Source organism: Aulonocara stuartgranti, assembly GCF_965226115.1.
Source record: "Aulonocara stuartgranti genome assembly, chromosome: 4".
Lineage (NCBI taxonomy): Eukaryota > Metazoa > Chordata > Actinopteri > Cichliformes > Cichlidae > Aulonocara > Aulonocara stuartgranti.
The window spans coordinates 5,067,453-5,082,417 of record NC_138942.1 but is presented as its reverse complement, the minus strand read 5'-3'; the positions used below and the strand labels follow the sequence as shown (position 1 = coordinate 5,082,417).

Genomic DNA, 14,965 nt, shown 5'->3' with positions numbered 1-14,965 from the left:
CAACAAGATGATATATACCAGTTCATAAATTGTGTTGATAGGCCACTAAAACCAGAGTCATGATAAACAATAAATACGTGTGTTTTTTCCTGAATAGTTTCGTCACGTTTACTGTCTAAGAACAGCGCAGCGAGCACTCTCTGCTTATGAGCAAAACAAAAAAACAAAAAAAACAAAACAAAAAACAGGGGCAGTTTTAGGAGTGACGGTGAGAGAGAGAGAGAGAGCAGAAAAAGAGAGAGAGCGAGTTTTGAAATGTGAGAGATTTGTGACGTTTAGCGTGTTTGGAGTGTGTAGTTAATGTGTTGTCTTGTGTAGTTAGTGTGTAGTGTTGTGGATAGTTTTGTGTTGTGTGTCAGAACAATAAGGCGACTGCTGTCTCCAGGTAGAAACAGGAGTGATACACCTGCTGCTGTCACACCTGCAGGTATCAGGCTGTGATGTTCTCCTTTATAGTGGACAGAAATCACTTTTTTGGAGTGGCACAAATAATTTGTGCGGCATCTTAGTGAATGCAGAACATCTGATTGTTCTGTAAATAGTTTGAAAGGGTTATTTAAAAAATCAAGGTAAAAGGTAAATGGATGCAAGTAACTTTGTTGTTTGCAAAACTTGTGCATAGGATTTTAAAATTGACAATTTATATTTGCATTTAAAGTAATGAAATATGATTCAGTGAACATGTTTGTGGTTGTTACAGTAAAAAAAAATACTTTTTCTACTCTGATTTTATGTTTTTTCCCTGATTTTAGATCAATTGTGTTAATACAGTATGTCAAAATGAAAACATAACTGTAAATTCAGACACCTGAGGTTGTGCTGAAAAGAATGATACCAAACAAGGCAAAGTAAATAGTTTTTAAAGGTGAAATGTAGAGGTCAAATCAAAAGTGGTTAAAATGGCCAATTATACCCTGGACCCCAGAGGGTTAAACGTTTTTTTTTAAACTAACGCAATAGTTACTTTTCAAGTAATTAATTACTTTTAGAATATTGTAATTCAGTTACTAACTCAGTTACTTTTTTGAAGAAGTAACTAGTAACTATAATTAATTACTTTTTCAAACTTGCCCAACACTGGTTGTTACTACGTTGGACCCCTCTTGCCTTCAAAACTGCCTTAATTTTTGTAAAAAAGTAAAGAGGTTTTGTAAGCCACACATTACTTTAGTCAAGTATATGTACATTTAAACATGGTTTTAGCTGTCAAAGAGGAATAAAAAGAACTGAATAACAATAAAAATTCACATATTTTATTACTTAAAATATATATATATATGAAAAAAAATGAAAAAACATATTACTTTATATGTTTATATATATATTTATATATATATATATATATATATATATATATATATAAAAACACCCAGCACGCCCCTGCGGGCGGTTTATCCTTCAAGCTCGGATCCTCTACCAGAGGCCTGGGAGCTTGAGGGTCCTGCGCAGTATCTTAGCTGTTCCCAGGACTGCGCTCTTCTGGACAGAGATCTCCGATGTTATTCCCGGGATCTGTTGGAGCCACTCGCCTATCTTGGGAGTCACCGCACCTAGTGCTCCGATTACCACGGGGACCACCGTTACCTTCACCCTCCACATCCTCTCGAGCTCTTCTCTGAGCCCTTGGTATTTCTCCAGCTTCTCGTGTTCCTTCTTCCTGATATTGCTGTCATTCGGAACCGCTACATCGATCACTACGGCCGTCTTCTTCTGTTTGTCTACCACCACTATGTCCAGTTGGTTAGCCACCACCATTTTGTCCGTCTGTATCTGGAAGTCCCACAGGATCTTAGCTCGGTCATTCTCCACCACCCTTGGGGGCATCTCCCATTTTGACCTCGGGACTTCCAGGTTATACTCGGCACAGATGTTCCTGTACACTATGCCGGCCACTTGGTTATGACGTTCCATGTATGCCTTGCCTGCTAGCATCTTGCACCCTGCTGTTATGTGCTGGATTGTCTCTGGGCATCTTTACACAGCCTGCACCTGGGGTCTTGCCTGGTGTGATAGACCCCAGCCTCTATGGATCTTGTGCTCAGAGCTTATTCATGTAGCCCCTTCCGCCGGGGTTACTTGCGTAGTAGCATTCCAACAACGCCCTGTTTTCGTCCCTTGCCCACCGATGCCTTCTTGTTCCAGTAGCCCACTTTTCGTCAGGGTGCCCTGGTTCCTCAACACCTGACGCGGACCTTGTTGATCCGGGCGACGTCCGAGCCGGCATGCCTTCATATTTATCTGTCTCGCTCATGTCTGCGGTAGGCTTGCTTAGCATAGGGGGTCTAGCCTTAGGACCCTTACTGGATACAGACGCCCCAGGCAGGAATCGAACTTGCGATCCTCTGTTCCAAAGGCGTGTAGTCTAACCACTACGCTATCCAGCTGCTTTGGTGTTTCTGCCTGGTTATATATATATATATATATATATATAAGTATATATATATATATATATATATATATATGTATATATATATCAATCAACACGTTACCATCCACCATCTCAGCAACCCTGGTATCAGAAGGAGCAATTTAAGAGAATGGAGGAAGGGACACAAGAAAAGGTGAGCACATCATTGGACAATAAGTAAAGTGATTTTAATCTGTGGGTGCACTGGATAACCACTGATGCAAATTTCTTACAGAACCATCCCCAAGAAGTGCATCACATCCTTCTTGTGTTGTGGGAACTGCTACACAGTTATATGACGCAAACTTGCCTTTGGCCCATCACTTTTCCAAGGCAAGCCACAATGGCCTTGGCAAACTCCCTTCTTACTTGGTTTATGGTTATTGGTACCCATACCAGCCTTGCAGACAGGGCATGAACATTCTAGAGATCAGACTTACTTATATTTACCTGAACCTAACTGATCAATACAACTCTCCAAATTATGAAGAGAGTACAAGTCAGGCTTTGTGAGACTATGGTCATTTTTACAGGGTCGTAAACTAAAACCTGCCCTCTTCACCAGAAGGAATGTAATATATATTGAATTTCAGCTTAGATGCCTTTTTTCTCCCTCTGGAAAATGATAAAATCTTTGCATTACTGGTTTGGCATGCTTCTACATCGAAGTCATATTGTATCAGGTGAATTTGAGGTAGGGTATCAGAAAATAATGTTGGACAACTTCTAATTAGTGTAACAGTTTCCTCACACTTACCCACATCCAAATGTGATACCAGGGTATCCAAGTTTTGCAGAGCTTTTAAGCCAACCCTGTAACATCTGAGATGCTATCTCTACACCACAGGTGTCGAACTCCAGACCTCGAAGGCCGGTTTCCTGCAGGTTTTAGATGTGTCCTTGATCCAACATAGCAGATTTAAATTTCTAAATGACCTCCTCAACATGTGTCGAAGTTGTCCAGAAGCCTGGTAATGAACTAATCATTTGATTCAGGTGTGTTGACCCAAGGTGAGATCTAAAACCTGCAGGACACCAGCCCTCGTGACCTGGAGTTCGACACCCCTGTTCTACACCCTCTTTCCCCTTCAAAAGAACTGAAGCAGCTTATCCTGACTTCACAACTAGAGAGTTTGAACAACCTAAGCCTGTCTTTGGAAAACCAAATATGGAAATTAACTGTCTCAAAGCCTTTACAACTGTCTTAGTCTTAATAGTACAATGCAGATAGGCGGATGAGGTAGGATAAATGTCACTGCCAATAAATAACATTTCTTGGCAGTAAACCCGCATCCTGAGGTTTCTGATGCAAGATTAAAGGAGTCAGACTTTGTTCAGTCAGGTGAAATTTTAATTTTAATTAACCCTGGGTCAGTATGCGTATCATACACTTTTCCTGCAGATATTGAATATAGATACATTGAAGCTAATCAGGATATTTATTGTGAATCTGTGGCTACAATCAATTATTTTACTGGCAACTAAATTAGCTAGCAGCATTATTAGCCATGACAGAAGCAAATATTTCTGTCCTAACATTGTTTAAATCACTGAATACTGCTAATAATGTGCATTGAATGGACTGATAACTTTCAAAATGTGTGGTCCCAGCAGTAATTTAGTGGTTTCTCAGGTTAGATGTTTGAGAGTGTAATATTTAATTTGCAAACTTTATAGGTTATCCTATTGATAACATTTTTTTTTATCAGAATCTCTGTTAGTGTGATAAACAGGTTCCCAAAGCACAGATATTATGAGATGATTGACAATTTAGCATGACAACATTATATCTGGGACTCTCCACCATTTGACCTTAGAACTGAAGAAGCTTCTCGGATGAGAGGTGAAACGTCTTCAAGCAACTTAATAAAGTCCAGATGCTTTTCTTTGCAAGCTCCTTTGATGACAACACAGAATTTGAGAAAAAATTATTCTCACATTTAAAGCATCCTGTTAGACTTTGTTTTGTTTCAGTTTTAAATCAAAGTCTTTATCAAGACTGGGACTAAATAGAGGTAGAGATAATTGTCTCTCTCTCTCTCTAAATGCCTTGCAAAATGACGAACTCCAGAAATGGGTGTGGTTTACATGTATATTGAGAGATAAAAGAGAAACCAATCCTACATACTTGAGTGATTCTTGACTTACTGTCTTTTTAATAGCTACATCTCCTAGAAGAGGATCCACTGAGTGCAAAGATGTCTGAGGGAAGGTAAGGTCTATACTTTCTGGGAACGACAAGAAGATATTGTTCAGCAGACCTTAGTGATCTGGCTGGAGTGTGTATAGTTAACAGATCATTAAGTTAGTGGGGTGGCAGATTTAAAAACGAACAATAAAATCCTAAAATCAACTCTAAAACGCACAGGCAGCCAGTGCAAAGAAGCCAGTACAAGAGTAACATGGTCTTGTATTCGTGTTCCAGTTTAGTTTAAGCCGTTTTCCAGACTGACTCTCAGGTTTCTGGTAGAGGGTCTTGAGTAAGTTTGCCATCCATGTCTGAATCACTTAATGTCAGTTACATTGTTTGCTCAATCAAATTTCATGTTTTGTCATGTTGCTATTTGTTAATTTTTTTTCTTTGCTTCTTTGTAATTAATAAAAAAAAACAGTAAGAAGAATGAACAAAGTGACGACAATTACAGAAGGTGAATTCTTTTGTATTGCTGAATCTACAAAGATTTATCAGGTGAATCTGTAGCTCAGCTCACTGTAGTTTCCCGTAGGCACCAGTTTTCAAAGTAAACAACATCAGATTCTGTTTTGTTCTGAACAGGAAGTTTAAAAGAACATATATTTTTTTCTTAGTGAGTCCAAAGAAACCAAAAGAGGTTAATAATGAGTAGAAATGTAAATTACACTTATCTGTGGGGTTTTTTTTTTGCTTTTGTTAATCCAAAGCAATAATTAAAAAAAAATCTTAAAAATATAACCACTGCGTTTAGGAGTAATTTCATCTCTTTGTTTAAAATATAATGGATTAGTGGACTGAAGTGTAGCTTTTAACAGATTTACCTGACATGCAAAAGCTCCCTGGATCAAAACCAGGATGAAACAAATTGTTTGAGAAGGTTACCAAATCAAAGAGTTGGATTAATTCAGGGCAATCGTTGCTCAAGAGTTGGGTGTTCGTCTTGTAATTGGAATGTTGCCTGTTCGAGCCCCGGCTCAGACTGTCTCGGTCATTGTGTCCTTGGGCAAGACACTTCACCTACTGCCTACTGGTGATGGCCAGAGGGGCCAATGGCGTGATATGGCAGCCTTGCTTCTGTCAGTCAACTGTAGCTGCCTCCACCAGTGTGTGAATGTGAGAGTGAATGAATAGTGGTATTGTAAAGCGCTTTGAGGGGTCCCAAAAACCACTATATAAATGCAATCCATTATTATTAAATCAAAGTTGATCAGATCAAATCAAAACAGTTTGAGGGAAAATTCATATAGGTCACCCCTTGTGGTGCCCATAAGTACTTGTGCTTTGAGTCAGCCAGTGGGACATGTAACCTGCTGTAACCTGGGCCACAAGCCCAGTCAGTTGCCCAGCCACAAGCCCAGTCAGCTGCCCAGCCACAAGCCCAGTCTCCTGTGTCCCTTCACCTACTCCTCCTGTACAGCAAGCTATGTCTATTCAACCCATAAAGAACTGTTCTACAACCTCTAATTCTAAGCAGAGAGACAAAGAATTAATAATGTAAACATTCCTCAAGAGCTGGCCAGTTCTGAGACTGTGATGCACTCCAGGGCCTCCCCAGAGGCTGGGTTTCAGCCCCCAGCAGACTCTGGACCCCTGGAGGTTAAGAAGCCAGCTAAGGACTGCACCCGACTGTCGCTGCCTAAGCGGGGTCAGTGCTCCACGCAGCTGCAGTCTGCTCTGTGTTTGCCAGAGGCCCAGGCGCCTGCTGGTTCTACCTCTAGGGCAAAATGACTTAGTCACATTAATGTTACCTGCTTATGCATGTCTGAAGTCGGGCTTTATAATAAATAATAAAAGTCCCATGAGCACAGGACTTGGGTGAGAAATATTCAAGATTTTTAATAAATTTGAAAATGATAAAGCACAATATACACAGTACACACCCAAGGAAGAAGAAGAAGAGCTATATCTTCTGTTGGTGTACAGCAACAGCACCAGGACAAAACAGAGGAAATATATAAAAAAGAAAAAACGAAAAAAAACACAGAATTGCAGTACACCATTTTATTAAAACCTGTCCTAATAACTCCATTTACTGACCCATAGCCTTTTGTAATTTGGCGCCATCTAGTGGTTATATTATAAAAAAAAAGCAGCTAAGAAGGTTAAAGCTGAATAGTGATTTCTGCAAAAGACATTTTAACATGTACTTGTTAAAGCACAGTAGTGTGGGATATATAATGTTAAAGGTGGTTCCATGATATGCAGCAGTAACAGCGGCAGAGCACACAGCTGTATTTATTCAGTTTGATATTTTTAATTGTGCTTCTCCTGTGAAAAGGCCTGTTTTGTGAGAAGATTAGCCTGTTTGTGACTTCAGTGGCTACTAATCTGTCTCTACATTTTTTTCCATGTTTATATATATATAATTTTTGTTGAAAAACAGTAAAGCAGTCGCTTACTTTATAAGTGAAATAAAAAATAAGGGCTTTCAGGCCTTTGTTGGTACAAAACAAGTTTGTATATCTGAGCCAACAAAATACCACAACCGGGAGACTCTTTGTTAATCAAACAATGACAAACCTTTGCTGAGGTTTCGCTGCATGTTATTTAAATCTCTGTAATATTAGTGCATCTTTAGAATACAAACAAGACCTTGAACCATAGAGACAATATAACAAACCCCAACTGTTTAATGGTATACCTACTGAAAGGCATTCACAAAGTCTTCAAGTACTAATGTTACAAAACAAATAATAGAAGATGTAACTTCGTTTTGAAAGGGTAGTGAAAAGACTTGAATGATGAATACGGGATAATCCAGACAGGAGTGTTGGGAGGACTGCCTCATACAGCCGATCTGTGTCAAGTTTAATAAGGAGCCGAGCTACTCATTCTGCCAAAGCCTCTTTCTTCTATTTATTTATTTTTTTGAGGCATTTCCTCAAAGGGTACATTAATACCAAATCTACATTTTTACCATCAGTCTTAAGAAGAAGTGGGAATGTCTTTTGGTGCCAGTAAGTGACTATGAAGAAACTATACATCATTACTTTAGATCCCGTTTTAAATCCACAGTGAGACGTCTGTATAGACCCTCATTCATCCAGGTCATGTAGTGGTAGGATTTTGGAAACAAAGTGGCCAGACTTGACTGGATGTGATGATGTCTCACCAAGCCCTTTAGTACACAATGAGACTTGCGCATGACTACCCTGTAATTTTATGATGCTCTATTGTGAATATAATGTTGTATATTAACTGAGAGATCAGTACATGTATTTAATGCCTGAGTATCAGGCACATTGACACACTGTGTTTTATAGCCTGCTCCTCATTTGCTCAAAATGTATGCCCCTTCTAATTTATACAAATCAGACGCATCTGGTGTGATGAACTTTCACCACCATTGGTTTGAGATAAAGGAACTTGGGCAGACAGCCCACGTCTGTTCATCCAATCAGGCATAGCTCAGTATTGTACAGGTGTAACCGAGAACCTGTCAATCCTTAGTTGTCAGTTTCTATGAGCTCAGCCATCAAGAATCCAAAAATGGAAATAATTTGACCAAACGCCACTGTGGACGTGTAAATGTATTGATGGTTAATTTAGCTGATAAAGCCATTTTCAAATGCTAAGTTACCAAGTACAACATAAGTTCAAGGATAAATTCATTGACAATATGCACTGTGTTGGGTCTGTGTTTCCACCAGCCTCTGGTTTAGAGACTTATTCATCATGAAAGAAAACAAGTCAGCGATTGATCGATTACTTGCAAGGGAGGCCTCGTCTGTGTCCACCACGAAAATGACCCCAAATCCGGCCTCCTCCCGCTGCCTTTTATTGAGAAACAGTTCACACAAAACACATCACAGCAAAGCAACGCCCACATGGTTCTAAGACAAGGCATTGTATGTATATGTGTGAACTTCTGTATGTAAGTAAGAATGTGTGTGTGTGTGTGTGTGTGTGTGTGTGTGTGTGTGTGTGTGTGTGTGTGTGTGTGTATGTGTGTGTTACCTCCTGCTGGGCAGGAAGCTTACATGAAAAAGACCCTCACAAGGATGTGTCTGTAATAAAAGACTACAGCCCCCCACCTAGAACCTCGAGAATCTGGGGAGGGGGACAGTGGAATTCCTTTCATCAGAGTTAAACAGTAGAGATGGTAAGCATAAAAATGACATTTAACTATTCACTCTAACACACTGAAAACCAGTATTTTGCTTCATTCAATAGGCAGCTATTCAATAGGCTTGCAGGCAAGATCATGTTAGCCCAAGATCAAACAAAAATTCTTCCACAAATTGAGTTTTTGTAGAAAACCTCTAATATTAGTTATTGTGGACAAAGTGCTACCCACTTAGTACTACTAGCAAAATAAAATCTGAAGCTGAATCATTTTTTGGTTTGTTTTGGACTCTGTGCTGTGCTGGGTCATTTTGTGGACATGAGTGATTTGTGGATTCACACTTTGCTAATCTAATATTAGCAAACTGAAGCTGAACTGTAGGGGAGGTGGGCAGTGAGGCTCAACACTTTGAGATAAAAGTGTCACATTAAATTGCTGTGAGTGAAAGTTGAGGAAGGTCTTATAATATTTTGGTTACAAAATATTATGTTTGTTCACACATTTTAAATAAAAGTGTTTAAACTATTAAAGTTGTTATGTAGTGCACTTTATACTGAGCTCTGCGACCGAGCTGTCATGTACAAGTTTTGCTTGAATTCCCCTAGAAACCTCACAAACAGATGATGCTTTGTGTTACAGAAAGCAGCTACAGGAGGCCTTGTGCCGCTTCACCACAGACACCCTCACCTACATCCACACAGTGAGAGCATTCTGTGCGATGTTCTCTAAATGGATGATCTGGAGAGACACCGAGGTAGAAATGATGAGGGATATCAAAGATAGACTTGAAACACTTGACCTAAACATCAACCATGTTACTAAGTCAGAGGAAAAAGGTAAAGCCTTTGTGGAGTATATGAAGAGCAAGGTGACTGTGAATGTAGACAGCAAGCGTGTAGAGCTGGAGAATAAGCTGGTCAAAGTGTTGAAGGACACTGCAAGTGGCCTGGAGAGTCTCAGCAGCTTCCTGGATGCAGTGGAGAAGCTGGCAGTGACCTCGCTGCATGTGTTCAGGGAGAACCAGGTGTTACACCTTCCAGAAAGGATCAGTCCTGAGTATGTTCAGGCTGTCATCTTGGCTGCACGAGTGATCTGTCCTCTGCTGCTGGAGTTTAAAAGAGACGACAACGTCTTCTTCCTTCCCAAACTCCAGAATGTGGAAGTGCTGGCATATCAGCTGGACAGATACATACAGACCTCCAAGACAATCTGTGAGAAGTTGGACAAAAGGTAAACAAATAAATGATATACAAAATATTAAGGAATTTTGCACATTAAGTATCATCTATTGTATAAAATAAGTTGACCTGCGTTCTTCACAGCTGCTTCAGTGACTTTGGTCTGAAGATGGCTGTAGAAACTGTGGTTGATCTTGATGTGGATTTGTCTGAGGATGACGTACAGAGAATGCTTGATCACGTAAATCAGCTCGATGAGATCAGGTAAGTTTTTCTGTTCCCAAATATGTGTCAGTGCAGAACTTGTTTTTTCTTTTTTTTTCTTCATCTCAGGGCTCGGATACTGCTGGTGTCCTACAGGCCTGCATAAGATGTCCTTTGATTGTTGGTGCTGTGACGTAGACATTGCCGCTGCAGTGAGACCGGTTTCACTCCTAGTGCATCAGGGGTCTTGAACACCAGGCCTCGAGGGCCGGTGTCCTGCAGGTTTTACATCTCACCCTGGGCCAACACACCTGAATCAAATGGTTAGACAATGTCCTGATTCGGATTTGAGAAGAGACATACGACTGAAGGTCCATAGTGCGTCAAAACAATGATTTTATTAAAACACATATATGTAAACAAAAAAAAAAACAAAAAAAAAAAACACATATATGTGGTGAAGATGAGCTCTGCAAAACATCAGCCTCGATCTCCCCAGAACAATAGGTGGGGTGTGATATTTATAACATATGATGACCAGTAACCTGCGTCACCGCAGATGCATGTTCCAGTAACTCCAGCCTGGACATATTCTAAAAAAGAACAGCTACTTCCTTTGTTCCTCCACCCGCCAGATGCTTCCTGTTATTCTACTCTCTGGGCTTAACAGAACTAAACTGTCACGTATGCAGGTAAACAACTTTTGGAGTCAGTTTCTAAATACTGTATATTCAGGCAGACTTATGTGTGTCTTGACCTCAGTGCATGACCTCACTCAACAAACAAAGACAATTTAGAAGTATACTTCCTGACTCCGTTTGAGTCATCTGTTACCAGGCAAACTTCAATGCAGCAGGCTGCTGAATGCACACACAGGCCTATACAACATGTATCATATGTGGTAAATTGTACTGTAAGCATGTGGACAATTCTTTCAATAGCTGTGGGTCACCTTAACTTTCTCCATTGATCGGCCAGACGTCACGCTGCCCGTAGCTTCAAACCATTAATTAACTTGACGTAGCTTCAACTCTTTAATTAGAAATATGTGTATAACATGATTACAGTTGCACCTGCAATGAAATATTATTATGTGCTTATGCTAACACCTGAAATACAGACTTTAATGTAACATCAACAGTTTCAATAAATGTGTCAATGAAATGATAATGATAAATCATAAGTGATACAACAGTAATAATAATGATTATGAATAGTAACAGTGAAATAATATTTCATCCCGACATTCACCACCAGGCCTCCGGAGAACTTCAAGACAAGTTGAGGAGATAATTTAGCCATTTAAATCAGCTGTGTTGGATAAAGGACACATCTAAAACCTGCAGGACACTGCCCCTCGAGGCCTGGAGTTCGAGACCCCTGATAAATATGCTTGGTCTGGACACTACACTATACAAAAAATGATGTAGCTTCTGGATCTTAAAAGTGAAGCTAGTGTAAATGTTCCTTAACCTCCTGGGACCTGGCATCCACATATGTGGAGATCACATTTTGGGTTGTCAAAATACAAAATTTTGCTCTACAAGGGCCTGATATCCACTTACGAGGACATTATACTGCCACTGCTCTATCAAAATTTAAAACGAATGTTCTCATATGTGGATCTCATTTCTCTCAGAAACAAAAATCAGGTAATTCTTTGTTTTTACATTCATCAGGTCCCAATCAGCCCAAATAGCAAAGAGAAATTAAAAATGCATGACTTGAAAGAGTTTGGGTCGTGGGGGGTTAAACCTCTAGTCTTGTTCATGGGCTGCAGGGAGGACTTATATCCCTGCAACAAAAAAATGTTTTGCAGGACACATGACATGTTTTTGTTGGTCATGTAACGTTAAAAACTAAACCTAAATATTGTTAATATTGCAATAACATGGTGACATTTTAAAATGTGTCACCCCACTAATTCTTTTTAAATTTCTTCTCTCAGGATGAACGAGCAGTTCCGAATGGTGTTCTTGTTCCAGGAGGAACCGTGCCATGGGTTCATTAGTGAGTTCGACAAGCGACAGCCCACCATGCTGCAGTTTCTAAAGGAGCTGGAGGAGACAGCTGTTCAGTTAGACAAAATGAATAAGGGGGCAAAGATTTCCAGTGTGGCAGGCAGCTCCGTGGGGGCAGTTGGAGGTGTGCTGTCCATTGTTGGTTTGGCATTAATTCCTTTCACAGCAGGAGTTTCTCTAGCTTTGACAATGACTGGAGTCGGGCTGGGAATCACCAGTGGAGTCAACAGTCTTGTGACCACTGCAACAGAGGTTGGAGTAAATGCTACACAACGAAAGAAAGCCTCTGAAGTCTTCAAGAACTTTATGGAGGATGTACAGAGTCTCCAGAGTTGTCTGGAGGAGGTTACCAGGCAAACCATCGCCAAACTGGACGCACTTGACATAAATATAGTTGTGGGAGTTGGCAAGATTGCCAAAAACGCTTGTGCTATTGGAAAGGGTATTGATGCACTTGTTGATAGCGCTTCTGCTGTTAAGATGTTACAAACGAGTGCTGGGAAAGTTGTGGCTCAAGAAGGACAAGCGTTACGTAATGCACCCAGGGTTGCTTCAGATATCCCAGATATTGGTCAGGCAGCAGCCAAAGGGACCCTTGCACTCTCCAAGTCAGCAAGAGCAGGTCTCATTGCACTTAATGCTCTCTTCCTCGGCATGGATATTTTCTTCATCTGTAAAGACAGCATCAGTCTGGCTAAAGGCAGCGAGACTGAAGTCTCACAATTTATCAGAGCCAGAGCTGCACTTTGGAGTTCAGAGATCGACTCATGGCAGAAGATGCATGACTCTCTGAATGAAGGTTTGCCAACATCAGAAAAAAAGAAGGCTGTTCTGGAGACTCCAATTTATCTGGAGATGGAGGTGAAGAAACAGAGTGAAGCAGAAAGGGTAGAACCATCTGCTGAATGATTAAAAAAAAAACTGCAATGAAACAGTTGTAAATTTCTGAGCACTGAAGTGCTCGACTCATGCTGATTGAAACTATGATCAGATCATAGAGCCGTTTTATGTGGAAAATGTTTGAAAGCAATCGTCAGACTGTAGGTCTTTTCAGTAACAGCACGCAGCGAGGCATCCTCATGCTGTAATTACATTAATTGCCAATAAGCCAACTGAAAAAAAATGTATATTCTAGAGTTGTGATTACTGCAATATCAAGTATCAGAGAAAATATCTGTCAATGCCAAATTTGAATAATATATGTGATTTGTACATAATTCTGCTGAACATTTTATTTGCACAGTGAAATATAAAACCGTATTAATAACATTATTTAATCAAGTATGCAATAAAATAAAAAAAATAATTACTTCCAGATATAAACTTTTTTTGTAATAGTTCTGTTATTACACAGTAATTACACAAAGTTCTGGTGCATAGATTTTAGAACAGATGAAATATTCTTGTACCAGTCTGACCAGTCTGCTGTGTGTGTACTGCACTGGTAATTTAACAGCAGCACTAATCACATGTAATGATCATAATGTAAATGTAATCTGTTTCTTTTTGTATAAATACTTGTATCCTTAAATTGTCCCTCTGTTGATATATAAAGTTTTAACTGATCCAATGAAATGTGTTAATATCCAGAATTGTTTTAGTGAATATAATTAAAAAGCTATGCCTGTGGTCGATGATAGGCAGCAGATACTAGATGAAAACTCTAAAACAAAAAACAAAACAAAAAATAGATGTTGTAGTTTTTCTTGTTTAAGAATCAATATTTTACATAAAAATAGAATTTAAATTGTTGTCAGAACATTTAGTTGGACTCTCTGGTAATGTGATAAACATGGATACCTTTTCCAGTGGCCTCTTACACATTTGCAAGCTTCACTTATAAAACATGTCACAGTTGTAATTACAGTTTCAAAAGCAAATATATGATGATGATGATGAAATCTTCCAGATGAAGCAAAACAAAATTCCCACAACTGTGATGCTCTTAATTTTATTGCTACAGTATTTAACAAGGTCATTGTTGGTATATGTGCATATTGTCCTTAAAGTAAAACAAACAGACAAATAAACGTACAAGTAAAACCCACTTTTAGTCAGTAATTTGATGTGACAGTTGAAAATGTAAATTCCAACAACCAAAAACTCAGCAGTCATTGTTCTTGCTGAACGTGGTGCTGAGATAAAAGTACAAGGAAAAACAGAGTGAACAGAAAGTGAGTCAAAGAAAAAGAAATACAAAGACAGAGGTTATCAGAAGCAGATGTGGTTGTGGTGGGTGAAGAAACTGCTGCAAGATGCTGAAGCAACAATTTCAAGTAATGCAAGTATTGCAATATGTAACAACAACAAATGTTTCTCAGTTGAAAGCAAAGATTTCTTTTAAGATTTGAAATAAATTCATAAACTAATATATTTGCATGTATGCACGGTGCTGGTTGGATCCCAGCTGCTGTATCATCAGTAATGCAATAAGTTGCACTGTTCCTCCTCTTATGTTAGGTGTTTTACAGGATAATCAATGTTTCACGTAATTCAGTCAGTCATATGATAAAGGAACAGGAGCGCAAAATGCAAACAGGGATTAGATGGTTTACAGTTGGCTGACATCATAGAAGTAGACACCTTTTTAAATCTGTTCTCACACCTAAAGCAACCTGTTACACTTTTGTTTGGTTTGCAAGCTTCAGATTAAAATCTTCCCACAGCTGTGATTACAGCCCGAGAGGCAGAGATCTGATATAGGCACATCCTGCTGAAGATAAAGTAAATTCCAACAATGGTGAAAGTAATTTATTTTTATCACATAGTGTTTAACATGACTATTACTGATATAACCTCACAGGTACACCTTGTTGTTACCAGTGATGGGAATAACGGCGTTACAAGTAACGACGTTACTAACGATGTTACTTTTTTCAGTAACAAAGTAATCTA

General features: G+C 39.3%; 1 protein-coding gene across 1 annotated transcript; it reads left to right on the top strand.

Annotated features, from left to right (window-relative positions):
* Nucleotides 1-4,580: 4,580 nt before the first annotated feature.
* Nucleotides 4,581-13,645, top strand: LOC309705326 (uncharacterized protein). Its single transcript, XM_082531071.1, has 4 exons — nt 4,581-4,619; nt 9,307-9,897; nt 9,990-10,109; nt 11,998-13,645. The coding sequence occupies exons 1-4, from the start codon at nt 4,606-4,608 to the stop codon at nt 12,977-12,979; spliced, it is 1,707 nt and encodes a 568-aa protein (XP_082387197.1). The 5' UTR covers nt 4,581-4,605; the 3' UTR covers nt 12,980-13,645.
* The last annotated feature ends 1,320 nt before the right edge of the window (nt 13,646-14,965 follow it).

Bases quoted from the DNA above. Each gene is read 5' to 3' on its own strand.
- LOC309705326 (XM_082531071.1), top strand. The intron at 9,898-9,989 runs GTAAACAAATAA...CGTTCTTCACAG, and splicing joins TGTGAGAAGTTGGACAAAAG to CTGCTTCAGTGACTTTGGTC. The intron at 10,110-11,997 runs GTAAGTTTTTCT...TTCTTCTCTCAG, and splicing joins AATCAGCTCGATGAGATCAG to GATGAACGAGCAGTTCCGAA.